The sequence below is a fragment of the Carettochelys insculpta genome, chromosome 3, assembly GCF_033958435.1.
Source record: "Carettochelys insculpta isolate YL-2023 chromosome 3, ASM3395843v1, whole genome shotgun sequence".
NCBI classification, from domain to species: Eukaryota; Metazoa; Chordata; order Testudines; family Carettochelyidae; genus Carettochelys; species Carettochelys insculpta.
The window spans coordinates 164,411,180-164,436,160 of NC_134139.1; the positions used below are offsets into that span (position 1 = coordinate 164,411,180).

Genomic DNA, 24,981 nt, shown 5'->3' on the forward strand with positions numbered 1-24,981 from the left:
CTTCGGGAGGGACGCACATGGAGCGGTGAGGGAGGAAGGGGACACCCGCCTAGCCAGCCAGATCAGCCGAATCAACCCTGGCGATCAATGGGGTGACAGATGTCGCAGCCAGATCGCCCTCACATCCGAAGTATTAGAATGGCTACCTTGCTATATAAAGCTTGACGTTGGCGAGCACTTTACGGAGACAGTGAATGGTTATTTGTCTTATGGAACTAACTAAGTCCTGAGAGTTGACTGAATTAAGTACCACTCAACAAGTCTGGTGTAAATCGGTCCTGTCCTCACAGGGGCCCAAAGGTTTGGCCCCCGTTGTCTCTCCCAAAAGCCTTTGCAGCATTTGCAAATGAGCAACCTTTCTATTGGCTGCTCGGTCTGCTTGTCCTGCCCACTAGGGGTTGTACGAGGGAGGCGGGAGTGCGCGGCTTGTTGGCGGGGGAGATTGGTGGTTGTGGTTCTTGGGGGCGCTGCTAAGTGTGGGAGGTGGTGCGCCCCCACCGCAGCTCGCGGGAGGGCCGGGCCCGGTGAGACTTGCGTGCGGTGCTCGCCGCTCCTTCCCTTACGGCCGGGGCGGGAGCGTCTGTGCCTCACCCGCCCTGCAGGTCCTGTTAGCCTTGAGTTTGCCTTAGACTCGTGTCCAGTCGGGGGCCAGGCGAGGGGAGGCTCCCGCCTCCCACCCCAAGGCAGGCCGGCCCGGCTCCGCTTGCGCGGGCTTTGCAGGGAGTGAAGGGAACTCACGGTGTTTACAGGCAGTTCCATCGCACGGCGCGACAGTGGTCGGTAAGAGAGCTAAGTGGGGGGCGGGGCAGGTGCTTGGGGCGGGACCGCCGCGGCTGGGAGCGGCGTTCAGGACTCAGGGCCGGGGTGTGGGGAGGGGAGCCCAGGACAAGGGGGTGCGCGCAGGGGGCGGTGTCATTTCAGGGGCGCTGCAGCCGCACGTGCTGGGAGCATCACGGTAGCCGAGTTCGTCTGTATCCGCAGAAACCAACGAGAACTGCCGTGGCCCCTTACAGACTACAGCCAGGGGAGGGTTACTTGCTGGGAGGCCGCCGATGAGCAGGAGCCCAGGAAAGGTGCCAGGGATTGGCGTGGGCAGCAGGGAGTGAGGAGGGCAGAGAGCGGTGCCCTCCCCCCGGCTCCCTGATGGGACAGGGTAGAAGAATAACCACGTCCTGTGCGCACAGCAGCAGCGGCTCCCTGCTCTCCTGAGAGGGCGCAGGGGCCCACGGGGCTGGGGTGGGCCCAGCCAGCCCCTTTCATTTGTCTGCTGCTTCCTCAGGCAGCGTGCAAAAGGCCCAAGGAACCCAGCTGGGAGCCGCTGTGCCTCCTCTGTCAGCGGGGTGCCCCAGCCCCTTGTTCCTTCATGCTGGGGCATCGAGCTCACTTCTTCTCACTGCGGGCTTTGAGCCAGGTGCTACCAGACAACTAGGGGGAGGAGTTAAAGGAAGGAGCAAAACAACACTAGCCTGATCCTTTCCCCCACCTTTGTGAGCCTGGGCTCCCGAAGCAGTCTGTGCAATGGCCTGCACCGGAGAGCAACTGGGGGAGAATCCAGGTCTGCAGGACAGAGTGCGGCATAGCTCTGCTGCTGGCAGCATGAGCATAAGGACCCCCTCCAACTAACAGCTGGCAGTCTAACTTACAGCTGGGGTTCCTTAGATAAACCCTGCCAGCTGTTTATAGCACACCCCAAGGAGGCTGTTGTTTTTATCCACTTGAGAACTGGAGGGGGTGTCACTGTGCCTCAGTGGGTCACAGCTGAGGGTGCCAAATTCAGGACAAGGTGCTGAGAAAGGGCAGACTCACCGCAAAGTGGTGATTATTCTGTCAATAGGTTATATCAAGCAACTAATAAAAGTAAATTTCTGTCTCACCATACTGGTTAACAAGCACAGGTGTTGGAACTAGGCGTGCTGGTGCACCCCCAGGCTTGAAGTAGTTTCCATTATATAAAGGATTTACATTTCAGTGGTTCTCAGCACCCCAATAACAAGAATATACCCCTACAAAAAAAAAGTCATGAGGCATTCCAGTGCTCTAGTTCACCAGTCAGATACTAGACTCTATGAAAACAAATTTAATCAAATAGACCACTTCCACAAAGCAGCCTAAACTCAAAATAAGCTACACTGTTTGCACTACACAAATTGTGTAGCTTATTTTAATGTAGTTCAAAATAGGCTATTTTGGCATTTGTATGAGATTTGCTTCCAGTGTGTAAGTATTAATATCAATATATAAAAGGGAAAGAATAAATCAGAAAAATGGTAGGTAGGAATAGAAGGTTAAAAACACATCCAGTTCACAAAGAAAGACACTAAAAAGCTACTTGGAATTTTTTTTTCTTGTACGTTCAGAGGGGAGGCCTTTTAAGACTCCCATCTCTAGTGGTCTTATGGAGTCTGATACTTAGTACTTCCTTGGTAAGGAGCACGCAAACTTTGGCCCAAGGGCCATATTAAGGTGTGGAATTGTGTGGAGAGTCATGAATGCGCATGAAACTGGGACTGGAGTGGTGGAAGGGGTGTATACTCTGTGCACTGAGAGGGCATAAATAGTGAAAACTTACACTTCTGCATTTTGCTGAGCCTGGGCAATAGAATAATCACTATCTATGCAGTGAAACAAAGCTGCAATATTAGGGTTGCAAATGTTAATGGACAATATTTCTACTGACTTAGAGAGTAGGAGCAGGCACCTGATTGTGTTTGCTCTGAAGAAGTGGGTCTGTCCCACAAAAGCTCACCTAATAAACTATTTTGCTAGTGTTTTAAGTGCTACTTGACTGCTTTTTGTTTTGATAGTGTATAGACTCGCGCAGCTTACTCTCTGTTACTGGCTAACTTCAGTCATTTTTAGTCCTGGTTTATCAGTGACCAACTGGATTCTGCTGTTTGGCTTTGTTTCTACACCTATTAGCTATCAAGCAGTTTTGTGTGCTTTATCACTGCTATCTTCAAGGCTGTTCAAAGGCCATTTTCTCCCTACTGGTTAGGGACACTGCAGCATTGAAAACAGTAGTCTGTTACTCACGTCAGCATAGGCTTTCCCAGGTTACTGCACCTGTGGCTGAGAAACCGCCCTACAGACAAAAGCATTCTTCACACCAGCAGACACTTTCCCTTATGCAATTGTATACACTGTTGATGTAGACTTTTTTGGTCCTGGGGAACAAGAAGCTGAGATGTTTGAGATAATATCTGTTTGACCAGCTTCTGTTGGTGAGAGCAGTTATTTAGCTGACTTACTGGTGGTTCTGGCCCTCTATGCTCTCTTGGCTTATGGGTGCAGAATGGAATTCAGCTCTGAGTTTCAAACATTAGTCTAATTTAGCACACACAAATAAAAAGTTGTTCCCAGTTGGAGCCCTTTCCCTGCCCTCGTGCACCCAACCTCTTGCCCCAGCCTAGGGAAGGTGAATGAGGGTGAAGGAGAGCCAGTCACGGAGTGAGGGGGAATGTAGGGAGGGGCACGTGTGGCCATAAGGAAGGGGTTAGTGGTAAGGTGTTTGGTTTTGTGTGATAAGAAAACTTGTGACCCTATTTAATGGTTATCATTTTAGTATATATTTTATGTTTTCCAGCAATAGGGAGAACCATGGTTAGGGTATATATGAGGATATGCTCAATATATGCCTGTCACAGGGTGCATGCATAGTCTAGAGAATTTATGAATGTGCTAAGAGATTCTCTGTGTAGTGCAGTGTTGACAGACTCTAGCTAGAGAAACAGAATCATCTATCTGCAGCCAGTAGGTCTTGTTGAACCGTCCAAGAGGGAGGGAGATTTTACTTACTTGCTATAGTTTTTGGCTAGGATCACATTTAGATCCTGTTGTAGTTTTCAATAAATTGTTAAAAAACACCACCTGCTCTCTCTTGAATTTGACTGAATTGTTTTGGAGGAAGGGCAGTTTGTTCACGCTTGCTCAGCTGTTTGGTGTGGATTACTCAAGCACTTAACCTTTTTTTGGTGTTTCCTTTATTTGAACTACCAGTGGGAGTTACTGCTTTTGTCGGCAGTTTTAACTTACTATTTAACCTTCTTTTCTCAATGCCTTTTAAACTAGGAGCTTTTGAATGCTTTTTTTCACTCAGAAAAAACTCTCTCTGGATATGCGATTTTATTTCAAATATTATTAGTTGGCTAATATTCAGATTCTGCACTGTGTAGCACTTCTTTGTAGTTGTGAAGGGACACATATTTCTGACTATATGGTACAGAGAAACCCATGCTATCAAGTCTATGGTATAGAATGACTATTTATATTCAAATTCGGAACATTAACACATGGTTTAAATCGTGATGGGAACTTTCTGAGTCACTATAGGGGCTCGTCTGCATACTTGACTCAGTCTAATTCTTGATCTTCCCCCCCACCCTTCCACTCTCCAATTTGCTCACCTTGATTATCTTTTTCTGATTTGTCCTCCTTGCTTACTGTTTTTGGTTCTCTGTGTCTTAAATATTGAGTCTGTTCTGGTCTGGCTATGGTCTGAAGAAGTGGGTCTGCCCCACGAAAGCTCACCTAATAAACTATTTTGCTAGTCTTTAAAGTGCTACTTGACTGCTTTTTGTTTTGATAGTGCATAGACTAGCACGGCTTCCTCTCTGTAACTGTTTATGTTCATACATGTGTGTATGTGGAGAGGACCCTGTACAGTAGTTGTAGTACACACCATGCACTGAGACTAGATCACCGTAAAAAGGACATTCTGCATTCACCCTCTTCTTTTCACCTCTCCTCCCCATCACTTTTGCTACAAGAGTGTTGTTAGTTTTGGTTTGTTTTCTCCAAAAGGGAGAGGTGCCAGAGACTCCATGCAATCTGCTAGGGACTATACTACTGCAGTTGATTTGCATGCGTTAAAGCTCTCAGACTGCTCTGATGAGCAGGAGTACAGACTCCTAAGGTGGATACATACTAGAGACATTGCTACAGGTTCCAGTTCTTGAAAACCGGTGCTTATATTGCTGATACCTGGTTCTTTTTCTGAAGTTCCTGGAGTGAAAAAAATATTCAGATGCAAATGAAAAATAGTAAAGAGATACTGAATTCGTTTTAGAGAAAATATTTCATCTCATACAGGCATCTTGCAAACCATAACTCTAAAAATAACTTGCAGGAGATCCTTGTAGTAACTCTTCATTTCTGTGTATCTGTTAGGTGACGGAAGATTTGAAGTCATGGCTGGAAAACCCAAACTTTACTACTTTAATGGGCGAGGCAGAATGGAATCAATTCGCTGGTTGTTAGCAGCTGCGGGGGTTGAGGTTTGTTTTGATATCTTGAACCACCTGTGCATACACCTACCTCAGTGGTCAACCTTAAAGCTGTCTGGCATACACAAAAGAATAAAGTGGAATTTACTGTATGAACAAAACTGCAGTTCTCAGTACCAGCACTGAATGCTACTTCGATCTAGGTAGATAACAGGGCATGACTGTGTTTTGGCAAAGCCACTTTTAAACTAAGATAAAGAACAAGTTTGATTTTGAATATTTGCTATATTCGTTGTCAGTGAAATGTTTAATATCCAAGCTCTTGAGTTATGGTGATAACATACACAATCTGTGGTTGGCAGGATGACCATCTGTCTGCTTTATCTTCTTCTTTATCTTTTTGCCTAGTCTTTCTACTTCTGAGGTCTTCATTTTTTACCAGTGTGACACCTGCTCAAGGTTTGCCACTTCAGTTCACTGTGACAGAGAATTAACTGCATCATCACAAAATATTGTCTTCTCTGGTAGATGTGAGGCTGGGAATATTCTTGCAGATCTTCTGAGTGAAGGTGGGAAGACCGACAAGTGAATTGGTGAAACGGACACTAGTCATAGTCATTTCTGGTGTGATGACGGACGTTAACTTCTTGAAAGGACAGAGCTTGGACGAGTACTTCCATAACATTTGTCTCCCTGCTTTCCCTCCCTTCTAGTAACCGTCCTGAAGTAGTACTTAACTGACCTCTTGGTTCTAGAGCTCTGAAAAAAAACTGTTCATATCCTGGGTGTACGTTTCTCTTTTTTTCAGTTTGAAGAAGAAATTTTGGAAACAAGGGAACAATATGAGAAGCTCTTACAAGGTGAGTCCACATGAAGTCTGAAATGTTTGACCAAGTTTTTCTTAATCTAGGAGGAAGACTAAGGGAGGTCTACTTTAAAAAAGAGGACAAGTGTATCAGTATCTACAGTAGTCCCTCAGGTTATGTGAGGGTTGTGTTCTGATGCACCCTCACATAACTTAAATTTCGCACAAGTTGGGGGGCGCTTTTTTCCCTGGCAGAATGCACGTCTTTCAGCCAGGGAAGCAGCTGGAGCACCTGGAGTTTCTTTGGAAAAATAAGTCCTGGGGCGAGGGGGGTGGGGGTTAAGCCTGGTGTGGGTTAGGGCTGCAGGGGGGTGGGGGCATGGAATTGAGCTGGGCTGTTGTGGGGAAGGGTAAGACGGAGCTGCACACAGCGGGTGGGGAGGAGGAGAGAGGGGGTGTGAATTGGTCTGTGGGCGTTTTGAACCGGAGCCGGGGAAGGGTTGAGCCAGGGTGAGCCGGATTTTGAGTTGTGCTTAACTTGCGTTAATGCAAGTTAAACACAACTCACAATCACGCATTTTGAAGGTTTACTGGACCAGCTCATGTTGTATTAATGAACTATATATAAAATGTGAGTTGATAGATATTGATACAGATACACTCCCTCTCAGGGATGTCTGTTTGTATGAAAGTTCAAATATGATAACCCTAGGCTAAGGGAAGATTTGGCAGATTGGAACCAGTGAATTGCTTCCCTCCCTGAGATGGGGTTCAGGGGTCCACAAGCTCTGCACCATGTCCATAGGCAGGAGCGACTCTCACTCAGAGGAGAACAGCGGGTTTATTAGCCAACAGGGCATAGCGTCATACAGAGGACTCAGTACAGCAGGCAGAGACTGCCAGTCTAATCCATGTTGGGGAAAGGAGGTCCCGAGGGGCCCTCCGGGAGCTGGGGCCTTGCCCCCTCTTGTGTCTGTCTCTCTCTCTCCCAGCCCAGACTAACTGCTTTCCAACTCCCAGTTCCAATTCAAACTTCTCAGGCTCCACCTCCTTTGTCTGCAGTACAAAGGTGTCACCTGGTCACCAAGACTGCAACAAAGGGTCCTGTGGCACCTTATAGACTAACAGAAAAGTTTTGAGCATGAGCTTTCATGAGCAAAGACTCACTTCATCAGATGCTGGTCATGGAAATCGGCAGAGCCCCAGTATAAATAAGCCAGAGCAAGGGTGGGGATAACAAGGTTAGCTCAGTCAGGAAGGATGAGGCCTGCTACCAGCAGTTGATCTGGAGGTGTGAACACCAAGGGAGGGGAAGCTTCTTTTGTATTTAGCCAGCCATTCACAGTCTTTGTTTAAGCCTGAGCTGAGGGTGTCAAATTTGCAGATGAATTGTAGCTCAGCAATTTCTCTTTGGAGTCTGGTCTTGAAATTTCTTTGCTGCAGGATAGCTACTTTTAAGTCTGCTACTGTGTGGCCTGGGAGATTGAAGTGCTCTCCTACAGGTTTTTGTATATTGCCATTTCTGATATCTGCTTTGTGTGTGTTTATTCTTTTACGTAGAGACTGTCCAGTTTGTCCGATGTATATAGCAGAGGGGCATTGCTGGCACATGATGGCATAAATTATATTGGTAGATGTGCGGCTGAATGAACCCACAATGGTGTGGCTGATCTGGTTGGGTCCTGTAATGGTGTTGCTGGTATAGATACGTGGGCAGAGCTGGCAATGAGGTTTGTTGCATGGATGGGTCCCTGAGTTAGAGTGACTGTGGTGCAGTGTATAGTTGCTGGTTAGGATTTGCTTCAGGTTGACAGGTTGTCTGCGGACAAGGACTGGTCTGCCTCCCAAGGCCTGTGAAAGTGGGGGCTCATTGTCCAGGATGGGTTGTAAATCCGTGATGATGCGCTGTAGAGGTTTTAGCTGAGGACTGTAGGTGATGGCTAGTGGTGTTCTGTTGGTTTCTCTCTTGTGCTTGTCCTGTAGTAAGAGGCTTCGTGGCACACGTCTGGCTCTGTTGATCTGTTTTTCCACTTCCTCAGGTGGGTATTGCAGTTTCAAGAATGCTTGGTAGAGATCCTGTAGGTGTTTGTCTCTGTCGGAGGGGTTGGAGCAAATGCGGTTATATCTTAGGGCTTGGCTGTAGACAATGGATCGTGTGGTGTGTCTGGGATGGAAGCTGGAGGCATGAAGGTAGGCGTAGCGGTCAGTAGGTTTACGGTACAGGGTGGTATTGATGTGGCCATTGCATATTAGCACCGTGGTGTCCAGAAAGTGGATGTCCTGTGTAGACTGTTCCAGGCTGAGGCTGATGTTGGGGTGAAAGTTGTTGAAGTCCCGGTGGAATTCCTCCAGAGTCTCCTTCCCATGGGTCCAGATGATGAAGACGTCATCAATGTAGCATAAGTAGAGATGGGGTGTTAGTGGATGAGAGCTGAGGAAGCACTGTTCCAGGTCAGCCATGAAAATATTGGCATATTGAGGGGCCTAGGTTACCCTCAGCAGGAGCCCCACACCCTCTGTGAGACACACACATGCACACTCGTATCCCCCACTACATCACACTCCCATACACATACTAACGAGGCAGAATGACATACAGACATCAGTAGATGGCAAGGTTGCTCTGCACGAACAAGCATGCTCTTCAGATGGTCACAATGACGTGCTGAGAATTAATAGACCTATGTTAAGTTCTAAACGCTAATTTGGCAGAAACAAATTTCCCAAAGTGTTAGTGTTCTGTCCCTCTCTGCATCAGCTAGTGCCTTTGTAATAGACATTAATCCTTTCTGTCACAGCAGAAGTCACAAAAGAAGTGAATCCAAAACTAAGACTCAAGCTAGTCTGATATTTGCACCCTCTTGCATCTGGTATAGTCTTTCAAACCTGTGTGAAATGCTATCATGTGGTAAATCAGTCCCTATTATTTTTAATATGCAGTTAGAGTTGAAAGTTTTACATTTTACATTTCTGTGCTTTGGGGGAACATCTTATTTCCTGGGAAATCTTAAGTTTAATATAAAAGCTAAGTGAGAATTCTGAGCAATTTATCTCACTTGGTTATTTTACTGGTATTTAATCCTAATGTGATAGAGCGTAATATAAGACCTATGCATACTATCTCAACACAATGCCTCAGTTGTTTGAAGGTCCCTGTGTAGAATAGTGTTGACTGCCTCTCCTCTGTTTCTACCATTCCTCCCATTCTACTGAGAAATATACATGATTTAGGTTACTTGTTCATGCTTTTCTCCATGGTATTGCCGTGCCAGTATAAATGGTGATGAGTACAATCAAGCCTTGGAATGCTGAGGGAGAACTTACCTTTAAAACCAGGTTTGCTGAACCAAAGTAATTTTAGTTCCTTTGTCTGTGAAAATAGTTGCAGACATTCCAATAATTAATGACTTTCTTTTGATTGCCTCCACTGTTATAGTTTTCTTACTGATTCTCACTGACTGCTTACATCAATTTTCTTACCAAAGTAATAGTTCTTCTGAAGGCAACTGAAATCATATCAGAGTGTTATTGGAGCCCAGTTCCAGGGAAGAATAAAATATTGGGAGGGAACTATGTGACTAAGTCTTTTTTCCTTTCCAAAGATGGAGCCCTGCTCTTTCAACAGCTGCCCTTGGTGGAAATTGATGGGATGAAGATGGTGCAGACCAGAGCCATTCTCAACTACATAGCAGCAAAATACAACCTTTATGGAAAGGACCAGAAGGAAAGAGCAATGTACAGTAACAGCATTATTTTTACTGGGTCTCCTATTTTTAAAAAACAAAAAATAACCAGCAATAATGTAGCACTTTAAAGACTAACAAAATTATTTATTGTTGATGAGCTTTCGTGGGACAGACCCACTTCATCAAATCAAATGATTAACAACTAGAGCTTATCTAGCAACAGAGCTACACTGGTGTAACTGCGATCAGATTCTGGTCCAGTAATCCATTATATTCTATGTATACCTAACAGGGATGAACCAATAGGTTGCTATGCTCCAATTTTAATTAGTCTGACCAGGCAGCCTCCAGAATTTGATGAGTGACCAGAACTTCAATTTTATTCCTGTTGCTGCAAAATAAAGCTTCTTATAGTGTGGTGTTGCCTTCAGGTAGCATCTCATTACATAGCAGCATTGTAAAGAGCACATTTTCAAGTATTCCTTTCATAGTTTCAGTGGAAAGGTGTTTACTCCCTTCTGGGAGATTTTTTTGATTTATTTGAAATTGTATCCAGTCTAATAACATCCTGTGTGTCTTCCAGTCCAATTGTGAACTGTTTCTCTGCATTTTTGGAACTCTGGGTATTCAGGGTTTGGTGCCTGTATACTCCCTACTTTAACGCAAACTGAAAGTTGGAAGTAGCATTATTGTTAAACATTTACCAGCTATAATACTAGAATCCAGTTAGTCCTGGCACGCATTTTAGGGGGCATTGTACAAAAGTAGGAAATGACTATCCTTACTCCCAAAGAGCTTAACCTAAAAGACTGGAAAGTGCAGCTGGGAGAAAGACACACATGGACCCAAGGTGGAGAGTCAGGAAGACTAGGTGACAAATAGGAACAGTAATCACAAGAACCATAGGACATTATATAATGACACAGTTCTCCTTCTCTTAGATTCCCTGAGAATTACTTTTTCTAGCAAAATACTTTCTTGTTAATTAACTCCAGATTTAACTTGAGGTGCAGCCTTTGCATTTTAAGTCTGTCTGGATGACTTGATTTGTATTTGTATTTTAACAGTCTTACTGCATATAGTTGTGGCTGAAACTTTTTGAAGTGCCTGCATGGGGAAGGTGTAAAAGACCTACCACAAGGGATTGTTCCAAAGAAATCTACTCTAGCTAGGTGACTTACTCGAGGTAATAGTAATAATTTTTGAAGCCAAGTAAGACCCCCCAGTTGTGAATCTGGCAGAGGCTAATGTTTGCACTGGTATCTAAAAATGTCTCATAATGAGCAAATTGGATCTTTTTGAGGAGTTTTTCAAGAGATTTTTCCTGTAGACTAGATGGTGGAATTCTTGACTCATAGTCTTGTGTGATGAGCCTCTAATTTCTACTGAGACTGGCTGAATGGATCCAAAGAGACCACCTCACCAGGTCATCTTTAATTATTAAATCCTTTTGGAATCAAGTTTTGAGTCAATGTCCAGATATCTTGGATCCAGAAAACTGAATCAAAGGGGGCTGGAAAATTACCACGTTAAATCAAATCTGTCTGGGTACTGCAGTCCAGTACACTCTGAGGCTACATCTACGCTAACTACAGAAGATCAGCCACATAAGTTTGGTCTTCTGGGGTGCCATTTTGCACATGTGCGAAACAGTGCAGGGCTCCACGTTGACCCCGCAACTCCTTGCGAGCCACAAGGCTTAAGGAAGGCCAACAGGAGGAGCACTCCCCTTGAACTTCTGCCCTGAAGACAGCTGCAGAAGTCAATGGCTGCAAAATCGATTTTTGATACACAGTTGGCATACCAAATCTCATGTAGCCGCTGTTTACCTTCCGAGTAAGTGTAGATGTAGCCTAAGGAATTGGGCCAACTCCAGCTGACATCAGTGCCAAAATTTTGAGTGGCATCAGTGTAGTGTTTAAAATAGTCCATTATTAATAAGGTCTCTGAGATGGGCTCATGTGATTCCGGGTGAGAGGAGAAGCTAGGAATCCAACAGCCTGTTTGTGAACTCCAGATTTTCTTTGTAAAGTGGAGAAGCTTTTCCTGATCAAATATAATTCTGTTTCTACTACAACAAAACAAAACTGACTAGTAGGCATCTTTGGCCTAAATAAAAGTGTACTTTAACAATCTATATTTCTCTTTAGTATCGATGTGTATGTGGAAGGAACAGCTGACCTAATGGGGTTAATTGTGATGTACCCTTTCTTATCAGCCAAGGATAAGGAGAAACAGCTCACCGTAATAATCCAAAAGGCCACAAACAGATACTTCCCAGTCTATGAAAAGGTGTGTGGCAAAACATGTTTGTTCACTCATGTTACCCTTCACAGTTCTGTAATAATGCAGTGCAAGATCATAGAGTTGAGCACCAGGGAGGCAGTCTCTCTGTGAGATACCTTTGCCTTGATTTAAAGTTGTTGGCAATTCAGAAGAACAGAAACTACTTTTCAGCCAATGTTGTAACAAGTAAATCAGAACAACAAGGGACTGCTAGATTCAAAATCAAATGAAGGAACGGGCTGTGTGGGACTTCACACATCTGTCTGTAGTGTTTGGTAGAGAGAGAATGTTTTTTGGGGAACTTCGGGCTGGAGGACATGTTGCCGTTCAAGTAATAACTGATGGCTGTCGGAGTATAAGTAATTGCACAAGTCCCATCAAGCAAGCGCCAGCTTCCCAAAACTGAGAAAATTTGAGTGGGAGGAAAAACAGAAGCTGTCAAAATGTAAATATTGGGGGGTCGACAAAGAATGTCCTATTAGATGCTTCCCACCCAATCCATCCTAATTCCAGTATTATGAAAGAAGGCTTCTTTATGTTGTCTTGTTCTTCAGAAACCTGGTTCAACATAAAGTGAGTGGAAATAATAAACTTGCATGTGTAAAACAAATAGAAAAATAGGAGGATGATAGCAATGAGTAAAGACTGGTAGTTATGGAATGCAGACAGTTGATAAGGGAATCTTAAAACAGATTAAAAGAAAACAAATCTATGGCCAGTAGAGGTTTGAAGACAATAAGAAGGAATTCTTCAAATATAGCTAAAAAAACTAAGCCTTAGTAAGGGTATAGTTCTGCTGTGAAATACAGTTGGTAATCATCAGTCATGATGTAGAACAGCCAGAAGTTATTTGGTTGAAAAAGCAAGGTGAGTTATTCCTGCTTACAGTGATGAAATAGCTTCTGTTCCATCATTAGCTGTGGAGGGTTCAGACTAGGGGTTTACCACATCCACTCTCTTTTTACAATTTTGTTTTAGTCCCTGCTTGCAAGTTATGTGACTGAACTCCTGTCTTCCCCATTTTGTGAATTGCAACCAGAGCTAAGTGCTTCCCTGCAGCCTTCATTGATGTGTCATGCTCTTCTCAGAGAACTAGGCTTAAGACCTACCCCTCTTTCCAGCATCTCCTATTGGCTAGCTTGAAAACCTTCCTACCTAGCTGACTGCGAGAGTTACATAAGGCACCTGTCTCTCCCCTGGCACTGTAGAAGAGCCTACATGCCTAACTTGGCTTTGTCAATCACATTGTTATTCCTGTGATGGCTTTTTTCCTCTGTCCTAGCCACCTATAACTTATATGAGGTGCTCAACTTTGCAATGTTAAAGTCCCTCTGTATGTACCGTGCTCAGGATATTTATAGCACAGCAGGAATTGAAACTGCTTTTCCCATGGCCTAGCTAGTGTTATTCCTATTGTGCAGTAGAGAAAGCCACGAAGAGAGCTAGCAACTTCCACAGGAGCTGGGTGATCGAGGGAGGCATTGGCTTAGGCACTTCAAAAGGTACCAGAGTTCTCTGTGTCCAGGCTGTGTCATTTTTGTGCATATATCTTGCAGATTTTAAAAGACCACGCCCAGGATTTTCTTGTTGGTAATCAGTTCAGCTGGGCAGATGTTCACCTGCTTGAAGCCATTTTAATGGTAGAGGAGAAGAAATCCAGCATTCTCGCAGAATTCCCTCAGTTACAGGTAACTACATTAATAGGTAGTATAAACACTTGATAGAAATGTCAGAGACACATGACAAATAAACCTTTGTACATATAGCGCTTTTTTCCAAAACACTGCACAAACATGAATGGTTCTCCAACTTTGTCATTCTGTGGATCCTTTACAGAATCATAGAATAATAGGGTTGGAAGACACCTCCAGAGGTCAGTTAGTCCAAGCCCCTGCTCAAAGCAGGACCAACACCAACCAAGTAATTTCAGCCAGGGCTTTATCAATCCTCACTGTAAAATCCTCTAAGGATGGTGATTCCACCACCTCTGGAGGCAACCCTTTCCAGTACTTCACCACCCTTCTAGTGAAACAGGTTTTCCTAATATCCTACCTAGCCCTCCCTCACTGCAACTTGAGACCATTGCTCCTTGTTCTGTCATCTCCCACCACTGAAAATAGCCATAGTGCATCCTCTTCAGAATTTCCATCTCTCCCTCCGCCCATTCAAGTAGCTGAAGGACGCTATCAAATCCCTTCCCACTCTTCTGTTCTGCAGCCAAATAAGCCCATTTCTCTCAGCCTCTCCTCATAATCCATGTGCCCCAGCTCCTACTCATTTTCATTGTCCTCTGCTGTATTCTGTCCAGTTTGTCCACATCCTTTCTGGTATGGGCGGCCCAAAGTGGTATTCATTACTCCAGATGTAGGTGTCCCAGTACCTCACTCTCCTGGCTGTACGCCTGTTAATGCAATCCAGTATGCCATTAGCCTTGGCAAGAAGGGCACATTCTTGACTCCTAATCAGCTTCTCATCTACTGTAATTCCAGAGTCCTTTTCTCAGAACTCCTTCTTAGCCACTTAGTCTACAGCCTGTATCAGTGTATGGGATTCTTCCCTCTTAAATGCAGGAGTCTGCACTTCTCCTTGTTGAACCTCATCAGATTTCTTTTGGCCCATGCCTCCAGTTGGTCTAAATCACTTCAGACTGTGTACCTACCCTCCAGCATATCTACTTCTCCCTCCGCCCCAGATTAGAGGAATCCAAAAACTTGGTGAGGGTGCAATCTATCCCATCATCAATGAATATGTTGAACAAACTAGCCACAGGACCAACCCAAGGACACTTCACTTGTTACCTGCTGCCAACTGGATATCAAGCTGTTGATCACCACTACCCATGAAGCCTGATGATCCAGCCAGTTTTCTATCCACATTTAAAATCCATTCTCCTAAGCCATACATCTTTAACTTGCTGGCAAGAATACCATGGGAGACTGTTATCAAAAGCTTTGCTAAAGTCAAGGCATCCGCTGTTTTCCCCATAACTACATAGCCAGTTGTCTCATTATATAAGGCAGTTAGGTTGGCCAGGCATGATTTGCCCTTGGTGATTGGCTGTTCCTGATCAGCTTCCTTTCCTACACATGTTTCAAAATGGATTACTTGAGCACCTGCTCCATGACGTTTCCAAGAACTGAGGTGAGGCTGATTGGTCTGTGGTTCCCCGGATTCTCCTGTCATCCAGGACCTCCCCGATCACCACAGATTTTTAAAGATAATGGCCAGTTGCTCAGCAATCACATCAACCAACTCCGTGCTCTTGGATGCATTGGACCCAGTCCCATGGAGTTAAGTATGTCCAGCTTTTCTACAGAGTCCTTAACCTGTGCTTTCGCTACTGAGGGCTGCTCACATCCTTCCCATACTGTGCTGCTCAGTGCAGCAGTCTGGGAGCTGACTGTATGTCTGAATACACAGGCAAGAAAACTATTAGAATGCCAGTCTCCACACCACTTCACTCATGTACCTTATATCACAGACAGCAAGATGACACCCCTTTCACTTTTCTGCTTATGGTTTGAACATTTCTTGATTTTATTTATTCTCCCAGAAATGAGAACAAAGATGGTCATCTTCTGGGTTTTTTTTTTTTTGGTTTTGTTTTTGTTACCACTTCTACTGGCTTCCATTGTTGACTAGCAGTAAGATTATTGTAGGCTCTGAAAGGTAATTGTAACATGGTAGCTGATCCCCATTTCATTTACTGGTTCACCCTCCTATTCCAGTCCGGGTGTTGCTATTTGGCGAGTCAGGAGGCTGTGAGAGCACCTAAGAAAGAGGCTACAAGCAGACAGGAAAGGGGCAGGAGGTGAGCTGCTCAAGACAGAAGGTGATTCCTGGGCGAAGGTTGACATAAGGGAAGCAGAAATAATTGATTGCTTTTCAGGACACCCATCTCAGAAAATGCTGTTCTCTCTTTGAAATATATAAATAATTTGTTGTATGCAGTTGCTATTCTGCATTGTTCAAGCAAGTGAGGGAAATGCTCTCTGGAGTCGGCAAGACTGGGCTGAAAGAAGGGTGAGCAGCACAAAGGCCTACCCGCTGATGTCTGGCTGGAGAACTGGATCCTGAGGAACTGTGAGAAAGCTAGGGAAAATGATGGGTGCTCTCAATGAGAAAGCAGGGGGAGCACCTGCTGGAAGAGTGGGATTACAGTCCAGAAGGAACGGTTTGGTAGTGGTCATTGCAGAGGGATGGAAGAGAACTGATGAGCCCTTCTGTGGTGGGAGACACTGTGTATGGTAAGAACAAGAATTATACCCACTGAGGTGATATGGACTATATTTGGGACTTCTGTTATGGACTGTTTGCTTTATAGTTTGTCAAACTGTGTTAATGGACTAGAGGACGATCTTGCATGATGTTACTGAGGCCCTGAGAGGGCTGCCATGAGGGCACCTGACAGGAGACCTTGTTTTGACAGAAAGTTACAAGATTTGGACACTGTCTTCTGGAGAGCATTTCCCTCACTTGTTTGAGCAATGCGGAGGTGTAGCTTTAGCATAGAAATTCTTTATACATTTCAAGGTGAGAACACGCTTTCCGTGATGATTGTCCTGAGAAGTCTTTCTAACGGAGAGGTCACCATCTCTTGAAGTTTCTCAGTCAGCTAACCATAAAGCCGCCTAAGTTGATAATCGTAAAAAATGCACATCAATGTAATGGGAGCCCTGAACTGGCTGTTAAGAATTACACATCTTTCCCAGACTTTAAGAAGAACTCTGCATGGCCCAAAACCTTGTCTCTCACCCCCAGAACTTGGTCCAGTGACAAATGCTGCTTTACCCACCTTGCCTACCTTTCAGCTCTGGAATTCTTAGAGTTGAACGGCAACCACACACTACCCGCTTCCATCCGTCCTTTGCTCTTACACAAGTTGATGTAATTTTCTTCTCTCACTTTCTGGTCTTTAAATCTTCTGTAATGTTTCCTCTTTTAGGCCTATAAGGCAAGAATAAGCAACATCCCTACAATTAAGAAATTTCTGGAGCCTGGCAGCCAGAGGAAGCCTGTCCCAGATGCTAAATATGTGGAGACTGTGAGGAGAGTTCTACAAATGTACTTTTAAGATGTAAACAAATTTATTGTGGCTGGATAAAATATCAGGGGTAAGCTCAATGCTAGCAAATACTCTTAAACTGCAAGTAAAAGAAATAGCTTGAAATGTGCATGTGCTGATAAACTGCAGAGATAGCTAATCCCACTTGAATGTCTGTTGTATGTCACTGAATGATGTGGCAGTAGAGAGATGGATAACATACAAAACCCAATATGCAAGTATTTAATTACTAAACTCGTTGTCTATATTTAATAAGATGGATTTTTATGAAATTTCTCTCACTGTTCTGAGTGAATGAAATGAATATGCACATCATCTAGCTAGAAAACTTAGATTTTCTGTGGGGAGGGTAACTCTTAATTACTTTTCAGCAGCATAAGAGTTTTTTCTGCCAACTCCACATTCCACATAAGACTTCAGTGGGGAGGAATGGTTGGTTTTGTTTTGTTTTTTTTCCCCAAGCTTGCATGTGGCTTTTCCATGGCAGATTTTTCCCTGGAAAACAAGTGTAGTTATAAATGCTGGGATAGTGTTACTAGAGCTTTCAAGCGTGTACAGCACAAACAAATCAGGCAAAATGTCAATTTCCTGTGTTTGTATCAAACTTATATCACCTTCTGCTCCCCTGTATTAATCATCTTACAGAGTAATATTTAACATATCACATTAGTGTAGCTCTCTCTTTAATTTTTCATAAATATTTCCTCAACAATAATATGGAAGACCTTTTCTAAGCTAATAAAATACTGGGTTAAGTAATATTGCCTCATTTTAAAATTTGTTGATCTAATTTTTGTCTTATAGGCTACACTGTGGCTGTCTTTTCAGAATTCAAACATGTTCTAAGTGGCCATCAGAGTTTAGCTATTCCTAGGATTTTGGTAATCTGGCACAGGTTGACATTCTCTTGTCCGGCACACTCTGATCTAGCAACATCTCTCACGCAGCAGGACAAAGAATGTTGCTGGGTAAGAGAGTAGCCATGGGATACCAGCTGGGGGTATTCCCAGCAGCTCTGTGTCTGACCAAAGAAACCCTGGTAGCCATGTGGCTTTGACCCAACTGGGACACAGAACCTCACAGAATCAGGGAGAGAGGAACCGTTGCAGCTGAAATCTGGCTGGGGTGCAGAGCTCCAGTGTCATTCCCACAACAGGGAGCCCTCTGGCAGACCTGCAGCCACAGGGACCCCTGCCAGACATGGGGGAACCCTGCAGGAGTAAGAGGGCACCCCCTTGCAGGGAGACAACCTGAGCTTCCTTCATCTGGCAAATCCCCTCAGATGAGGGAGGTACAAGCTGTGTAACTTTTTCCTCCCCCACTTGTTTTAAAATACAGCATATACACATCTCCTAAAACTTGTCCATTGCACATGGATTAATAAAATTCTTAAATCCCCTGCTCCTGCTATTATAGTCACAGGTATAGATATACTAGGGCAGGGGAAAAAACTGCTATGCATCTCTTCCCCCAAACTGTGTTTGGCTCTTTATGCTACAGTTTCATGGAAAACAAATCTTCAGGGGAATTTTGTGTGTGTTGATCAACTCTTCAGCCAGATGAAGTACAGTTACACACTGTAAAATGCAATCTCTTTGTTCCCTGTTTTGTGTCAAGTGAGTTCACTTCACAGGTAAAAAGATCTCTTCCCATTCTGCTGTTGACACTGTTCAATTTCTGCAACAGTTAGAGGGTAGGAAGGGAGATGCTGCTCAATAAGAATAACCAGTTTATGGAGCAATTAAGTGTAATGGGAAGCACACTCATTACAATATAGCGTGCCTACCAGCATGTCAATGGATTCCCTACTCTTCTGGGAAGCTCCTTGGCCTGAAGTTGACCAGAAGCTTCAGCATTAGGGATGCATTTCCTTCATCCAAGGGAAGTTTTGGCTGATCTGTCTGTTGCAGCATGTCTGTCGTCACCTGCTCAATATTAATTACAACTCCAGTTCAATACTTGGATTAATCTGAGAAACTTGGCCTAGAAAGACCTGGAGGTCATTTACTTTGGTGTCCTATGCTGAGGCGTGCCAAGTGTATCTAGACCAGGGGTCAGCAATTAAAATAGCAAGAAGTGCCTTTTTTTTTTTTTTTCAAATTCAGTAAAAATCTCAGTAATTTTAAGAACTGCAGTGCATGTGAATATGAGATGGTCCTACATAAATAACATCAAACCATGCTGCTTGTAACCCCTATTTTAAGAAGAGCGCCTACTCAATGATTTGTAACGTGATGCATGTTTATTGCAAGGCATTCACAAACTATGTATTCTATTTCCTCACACGTTAGTAATAGTAGCATCCTTCCGTCTACGTAGACTATGGATCACGCCCTTCATAGTTCCATTTGGGATCATCATTGGCAGCGTCGACTGTGACTGTGAAGGCCAACATGAGAGTGACAGTCCTTGCTGCATCTGTTGCATGTGTAATGGGTATTTGGCATGTCCTTAGTGTGCTTTCTGTGGGCTCGCTTCTCCTCTGCTAGCTGTCTGACCCTCATCTCGCCCTTCTGAAGGCCCTTGTGTAGTTCCTGCCTCCATCTGCTGCGATCGTCTGCCAGCTCCTCCCAGCTGTCCGGCTGCATGTCGGCCTCCCTGAGGTCCCTCTTGCAAACATCTTTGTAGTAGCTCGATGGCATCGAGGGCTGTATCAACCACAATGTTCTCGTGTGAGTACAGCTCGGAGTAGTGCTCGACCCAGCGCTCCATCTGTTTGACTTTGTCAGCGATGACTTCACCAGATTTGGATTTCAGAGGTGCCGTCTTGTTCTGGGTGGGTCCTAATGCCTTCTTGATGTCTTTGTACATTCCCCTGACATTACCAAAGTCAGCACTGCTCTGGATGTTGCTGTATAGCTCGAGCCAGTAGTTGTTGGCACAGCACCTGGCTGTCTGCTGTACTGTTTTTCTGGCTGCTCTGAGTGCTTGCAGGGTACTCTGGCTCGGTGAGCATTTGTACTCCAGGAGTGCAGTGCGCTTCTTTTCAATGGCTGGAATCATCCCATCGGCGTTAGCTTCGAACCAGTCATTTGTGTTTCTAGCTCTTCTTCCAAACACTGACAAGGCTGTGTTGTAAATTGTATCCCTCAGATGCTGCCATCTGGATGTCACGTCAGCAACCCCAGGGCTGCTGCGCAGATTCTCCTCGAGGGTCTCTCTGAACTTTTCGGCTCTCTCTGAGTTTGCTGTCTTTCTGGCATCAATGCGGGGCCTTCCAGTTGGTTTAGAGTGGTACAGCTTCTTGGGAATCACCTTGAGTTTGGAGCAAACTAGCAAGTGATCTGTATCGCAGTCGGCACTGTGCTAGCTGCGTGTCAGGACGTTTTTGAGGTTATCACATCTAGCGATGACCATGTCTAGTTGATGCCAGTGTTTCGAGCGTGGGTGTCTCCATGACACTCTGTGCTGTGGCTTGGTTTGGAAGAATGTGTTTGTGATGCACAGATTGTGGTACGTGCAAAGTTCAAGAAGACGCTGTCCGTTTTCATTCATTTTTCCCACACCGAAGTGGCCTATGCAGGAAGGCCATGAGTCGCGATCGGCTCCAACTCTTGCATTGAAGTCACCCAAAATGTACAGTTGTTCGCGAGCAGGTATTTGCACTATGGCAGCACTAAGCATGTCATAGAACTTGTCTTTTACTTCCAGTGTGGCATATACAGGGTTGGAGCGTAAGCGCTGATCAGGTGGACAGGACTGGCGCAAGTTTGAAGTATGGCCTGAAGGAGTCTTTCTGATCCGCCCATTACTAATTCCACCATTTGTAGAAGGTTGTTTCTGATGGCGAAACCAACACCATGCTCCCTGGGTTCTTCTTGGGCTTTACCCTGCCAGAAAAAGGTGTAGTCCTTTTCCTTTAGAGATCCTGAATCTGCGAGTCACGTCTCTTGCAGAGCAACAATGTCAACTTGGAGCCTCTTCAGTTCCTCATTGATGACCGTGGTCTTTCAGGTGTCACTGATGTCCTGAAAAATCTTCAGTCAAACCGGTCAGCATGGACTGCACATTCCAGCAAGCAAGCTTAAAATTTTGATGGTTTCCTTTTCTTGTTGATTTTCGTATTGGTTTGCCTGGTGCTCAAATTTCAGTCACTTGTCAGGTTTGGGAATCTTAAGCCTCACGCACCCAGTGAGGCAAGTGATCTGTGGCGGGACAGTACCCTTCTGGCTGGGGGCTGCCCAGCTTGAGGTGGGCGGTGACTGTCCAGTGAGATGCAACGATCTCTCCCACCATCAAAGTCAACCGCCGGCACTCGTTCTCTACACTAATTGAGCAAGAGCTTATAACTGGTATCTGTTACCTCCCATGTTGGTTCAGCTCTGTTAAGTGATGCTGGAGTACCTCTCCAGGCACGAGCATGGGCAATTTTTTAGGACCCTGGCCTGCCCAGATGCCAGTGTTCCCCTCTCGGTTTTACTGATATAGTCCAAAGGAGAGGATAACCTCTACGTCTGGTACCAGCTCAGCTGCAGGAGTTGCCGGGTCAATGCCAGAAGTTGGCACAGAACCACCTTAGGACTCCCCTCTGGATTTCCTGTCAGGGTTTACTCCCTTAGCCTTGCTCCTTCCCAGGATAACCCACAAGGCAGTGAGGCCTCACACTTTACTTGTGTGTGTTCGTACCGCTGTCTTCCTGACTTCCACTCCTGAACCCTCTCTCTCTGGAGGATGTAAGATTCTCAGCAGTTTCATTTTGGTTTTTGAAATCACTGTACAACTGCTCTACCTTGCACTGGGGTGTTGCAGCATCGGGGTGCATCTTCAGGGTGGAGGACAGAGGAAGCTTTCCATGGAGTGATCTCAAGAGGATGCACCAAATAATATGGAATAAAGCGCCATAGACCAACAGTATCTAGGAGAGGTTTATAGAGGTGTCAGGGGGTGGAGCTGCTGGATAAGTGGGGCTTGGGGGAAAAAGCTGGTTTTGTAAGGGTGTCAGGCCCGGGCATGTGGGGCTTGAGGAAAGAGCTGGGTTTGTGAAGGTGTCAGGGGGCTTCCAGATGAGTGGGCCTAGAGAGAGAGAAGCTGAGTTTGAGTGGTTGGGATGGATGGAGAGGGGAGGAGGAGGCTGGGGTCAGTCTGCCTCCTGCCACTCCCTCCTCTTTATTTCTGCTACCTGTTGCCCTGTCTGCTCCTCCCCACTCTCGCTTGTCCTCCCAGCCCGATCCATGGAGGGTGCAGCCCACTCAGCCAGCCCTCATGGCTGCAGCCCACTACGTGGGTGCCAGTCTGTGCAGAAGGTGAGAGGGGGAAGCAGGCACCAGTGTCACCTGAGCTGCTGGCTGTGGTTGGTGCCTGTTCACTTTACCTCCTTACTTATTTCCTCATCTGTACAACAGAGCAGCTGGGACTCCTGCCTGTGAAGGAACCACACCGGCACAGTGGGTTTCAAATATCTGCTTATGAACTGTCTCACATGTAAAACTTAGTCGCGTATACACACTTTTGCTCTGGCTGGCTGTTAAACAGAGAACACCCTGAGCATCACTGAAATGCTGATGTGCTCTTCACAGAAATACTACACAACTGTCACACCCCAGTACCTAATACTTATTCCCTGGAGTATCGCAAGTGGTTTGCAAAGAGCTACAAAAAGAGATAGTCCTATGTTGTCATACCTGCTCTCTGCCGCTCTCCACATACACAATAGCCCAATGGCCAGTGTTGTGAATTCAATCCTTGAGGGTGCTTTTCAAGGTTCTGGAGCAGGTTAGATTTAAAAAAAAAAATGTCAGGGATGGTGGTAGCCCCTGCTGTGAATGCAGAGGACTGTGTCCACACATTTATTTTGGAGATCCCATCACTGGACCTAACCATGTTAGTTATGTGATCCAGGTGCCATACTCCTGTACCTCAACCAATGTTACATATGCCATCATGTGCCAGCAATTTCCCTCTGCTACGTATGTATTGGATAGACTGGACAGTCTCTTCACCCAAGAATGAATGGACAGAAAGTGGACATTAGGAATCTGAATACACATACACCTGTCAGTGAGCACTTCAACGGAGTGGACCATACTGTTAAAAACTGAGCATGTGAATCTTACAACAAAGTCACTTTAACACCAGATTATGCAGTTATTCTGTTAGTCTTTAAAGTGATACATGACTGCTTTTTTTTCATGTGAACTGCAGTTTATGCAGTGGTTGCTGGGTGCTGTGGACCCTGCTCCTGGACACCAGCATGTCCAGAAGAATTGTTGGAAATGAGAGCTATCTAAAGTTCATAGAAGGTGAGACTGCAGATAGGGTCTTTTTTTTATACCCAGAGTGGCACCAGTTTAGCTAAAATTAGGTTTTACATCAATTTAGCTAAACCAGTGCAAACCCCCTGTGTGGACACTTTTAATTCAGTTTACAGCAAGTATCAATTTATAATTCAACAACCTTGACCTACCCCCATCAGCATTTGCTCTAATTTTTCTTCCATGTGCAGAATAAATTTCTTCTTTGCACTGAGGGATGTGTGGCTGTGCAGCACCAGCACAAACACATGCTGCCAATTGTGGACGTGCTGCTAATAGCTAGGTCACATTTGACTCTCCCCCGGCTGGCTGCCCAAGTGCTTGGTTTACAGGAAACACTCCCCCCAATCCTATCTGGTGCCAAGTAGTCCTGCAAGGTGCTAAGCATCCTTCACATCCGCTGGGGAGAGCTGACACTGAGGGACTTTAGAACCTCCGAGGATCATTCTCCTGATTATTTTTATAAAGCTGTATATTACGGGGCACCTAATGGCCCTAAATCAGTTGTCCCACTGTGCTGGGTGTTGTGCAAATACAAAAGCTGCTGCCCCTGCCTCGAAAGTCTAAATACAAAAAAATGAGGAGGAGGAGGTTGGAGAGACAACGTACAAGCAGGTGAATCTGATGCTGAACTGGCCCAGCTTTGATTGCTCTATGGAATCATAGAAATGCAGGACTGGAAGGAACGTCAATATGTCATCTAGGTTGGGCACTGTACTGAGGTGAGGCCAAGGAAGCCTGGACCATCCTTGATAGGTGCTTGTCAAACCTGTACTTAAAAACCTCCGAAGACAAAGATTCTAGAGCCTTCTTAAGAAGCCTAATCTAAACCATTGGTCATTTATTGTTGCTCTTCTCTCTACAATTTGTCCATGTTTCCTGAACTGTGGTGCGCAGATTGTGCACTGTAGCTCTTTTATTAGGATTAAGGGTGGGCAGAACGGAAGGGGGAAAGGAAAGACAGAGAGGAGAAAGAGTCCATTTGTCGCTTGTCTGGTAAAAGTCAGTGAGCTGGGTTTCACAGCCACAATAGTGGAAGCGAATCTTCATGAAGGATTGGAAGGAAAGTGAGGTAATTGCTATTTGGACTTTTTCAGGGAGTTTTCCCCATGCATAAGAATTTGTGTGGGGGAAAGCCCAAAGCTGCATAAAGGAGAAGTTGACTGGTGGGTGTTTACTGGTGCTGGAGGGAAAGTGGGAGACGAGATCACAATAAGTTACCACATTAGTTTGAAACGGGGAGACTGTGGGCTTGTCTTCAAGTATTTGGCGATTGATCCCCTGGAGATCAGTGTTCCTGGGTTCAACTTAGGGAGTCTAGATAGACCTGCTAAATTGACCCCTGATGGTGCCCCCTTTGGCCTCAGTACTCTGTCAGGTCACAAGGAGTAAGAAAAATCAATGGGAGAATTTCTCCTGTTAACCTCCCCAGGTGGGGATGCCACAGAAATTCAACCTCAGGTACACTATTCTCATAGCTGGGGTTGCGTATCTTAGGTTGATTTCTCCAAAAGCGTAGACCTGGCTTAAGTTATGAAAGGCCTTAAAGAAACAGTGGGTAAACTTTTTTCCTGAGGGCCACGTCGAGGTTCGGAAATTGTATGGAAGGCCAGGTGAGGAAGTCTGTGCTTCCCCACAGCGTTGGGCATAGCTCGGCTCCCATCCC

At 45.1% G+C, this 24,981-nt stretch overlaps 1 protein-coding gene across 3 annotated transcripts; it reads left to right on the plus strand.

Moving 5' to 3' along the window:
* The first annotated feature begins 442 nt into the window (after window positions 1-442).
* LOC142011523 (glutathione S-transferase 3-like) lies at window positions 443-17,818 on the plus strand. 3 transcript variants are annotated; one of them, XM_074991172.1, is made up of 7 exons: window positions 443-780; window positions 5,167-5,273; window positions 6,031-6,082; window positions 9,630-9,762; window positions 11,864-12,005; window positions 13,556-13,687; window positions 16,945-17,818. In XM_074991172.1, exons 2-7 carry the CDS (start codon window positions 5,187-5,189, stop codon window positions 17,071-17,073), a joined length of 675 nt encoding a protein of 224 aa, XP_074847273.1. In that variant the 5' UTR covers window positions 443-780; window positions 5,167-5,186; the 3' UTR covers window positions 17,074-17,818. The 3 variants fall into 3 exon arrangements, with proteins under 3 accessions (XP_074847273.1, XP_074847275.1, XP_074847274.1); XM_074991173.1 differs by lacking the exon at window positions 443-780 and adding an exon at window positions 947-1,073; XM_074991174.1 differs by lacking the exon at window positions 5,167-5,273.
* Window positions 17,819-24,981: the final 7,163 nt, after the last annotated feature.

What these genes read in the sequence shown, in the direction of transcription:
- LOC142011523 (XM_074991172.1), top strand. Translation starts at nt 5,187, where the DNA reads ATGGCTGGAAAACCCAAACTTTACTACTTTAATGGGCGAGGCAGAATG. An exon ending in TAGCAGCTGCGGGGGTTGAG is followed by an intron (nt 5,274 to 6,030) that starts GTTTGTTTTGAT and finishes TCTTTTTTTCAG; the next exon opens with TTTGAAGAAGAAATTTTGGA. An exon ending in CAGAATTCCCTCAGTTACAG is followed by an intron (nt 13,688 to 16,944) that starts GTAACTACATTA and finishes TTCCTCTTTTAG; the next exon opens with GCCTATAAGGCAAGAATAAG.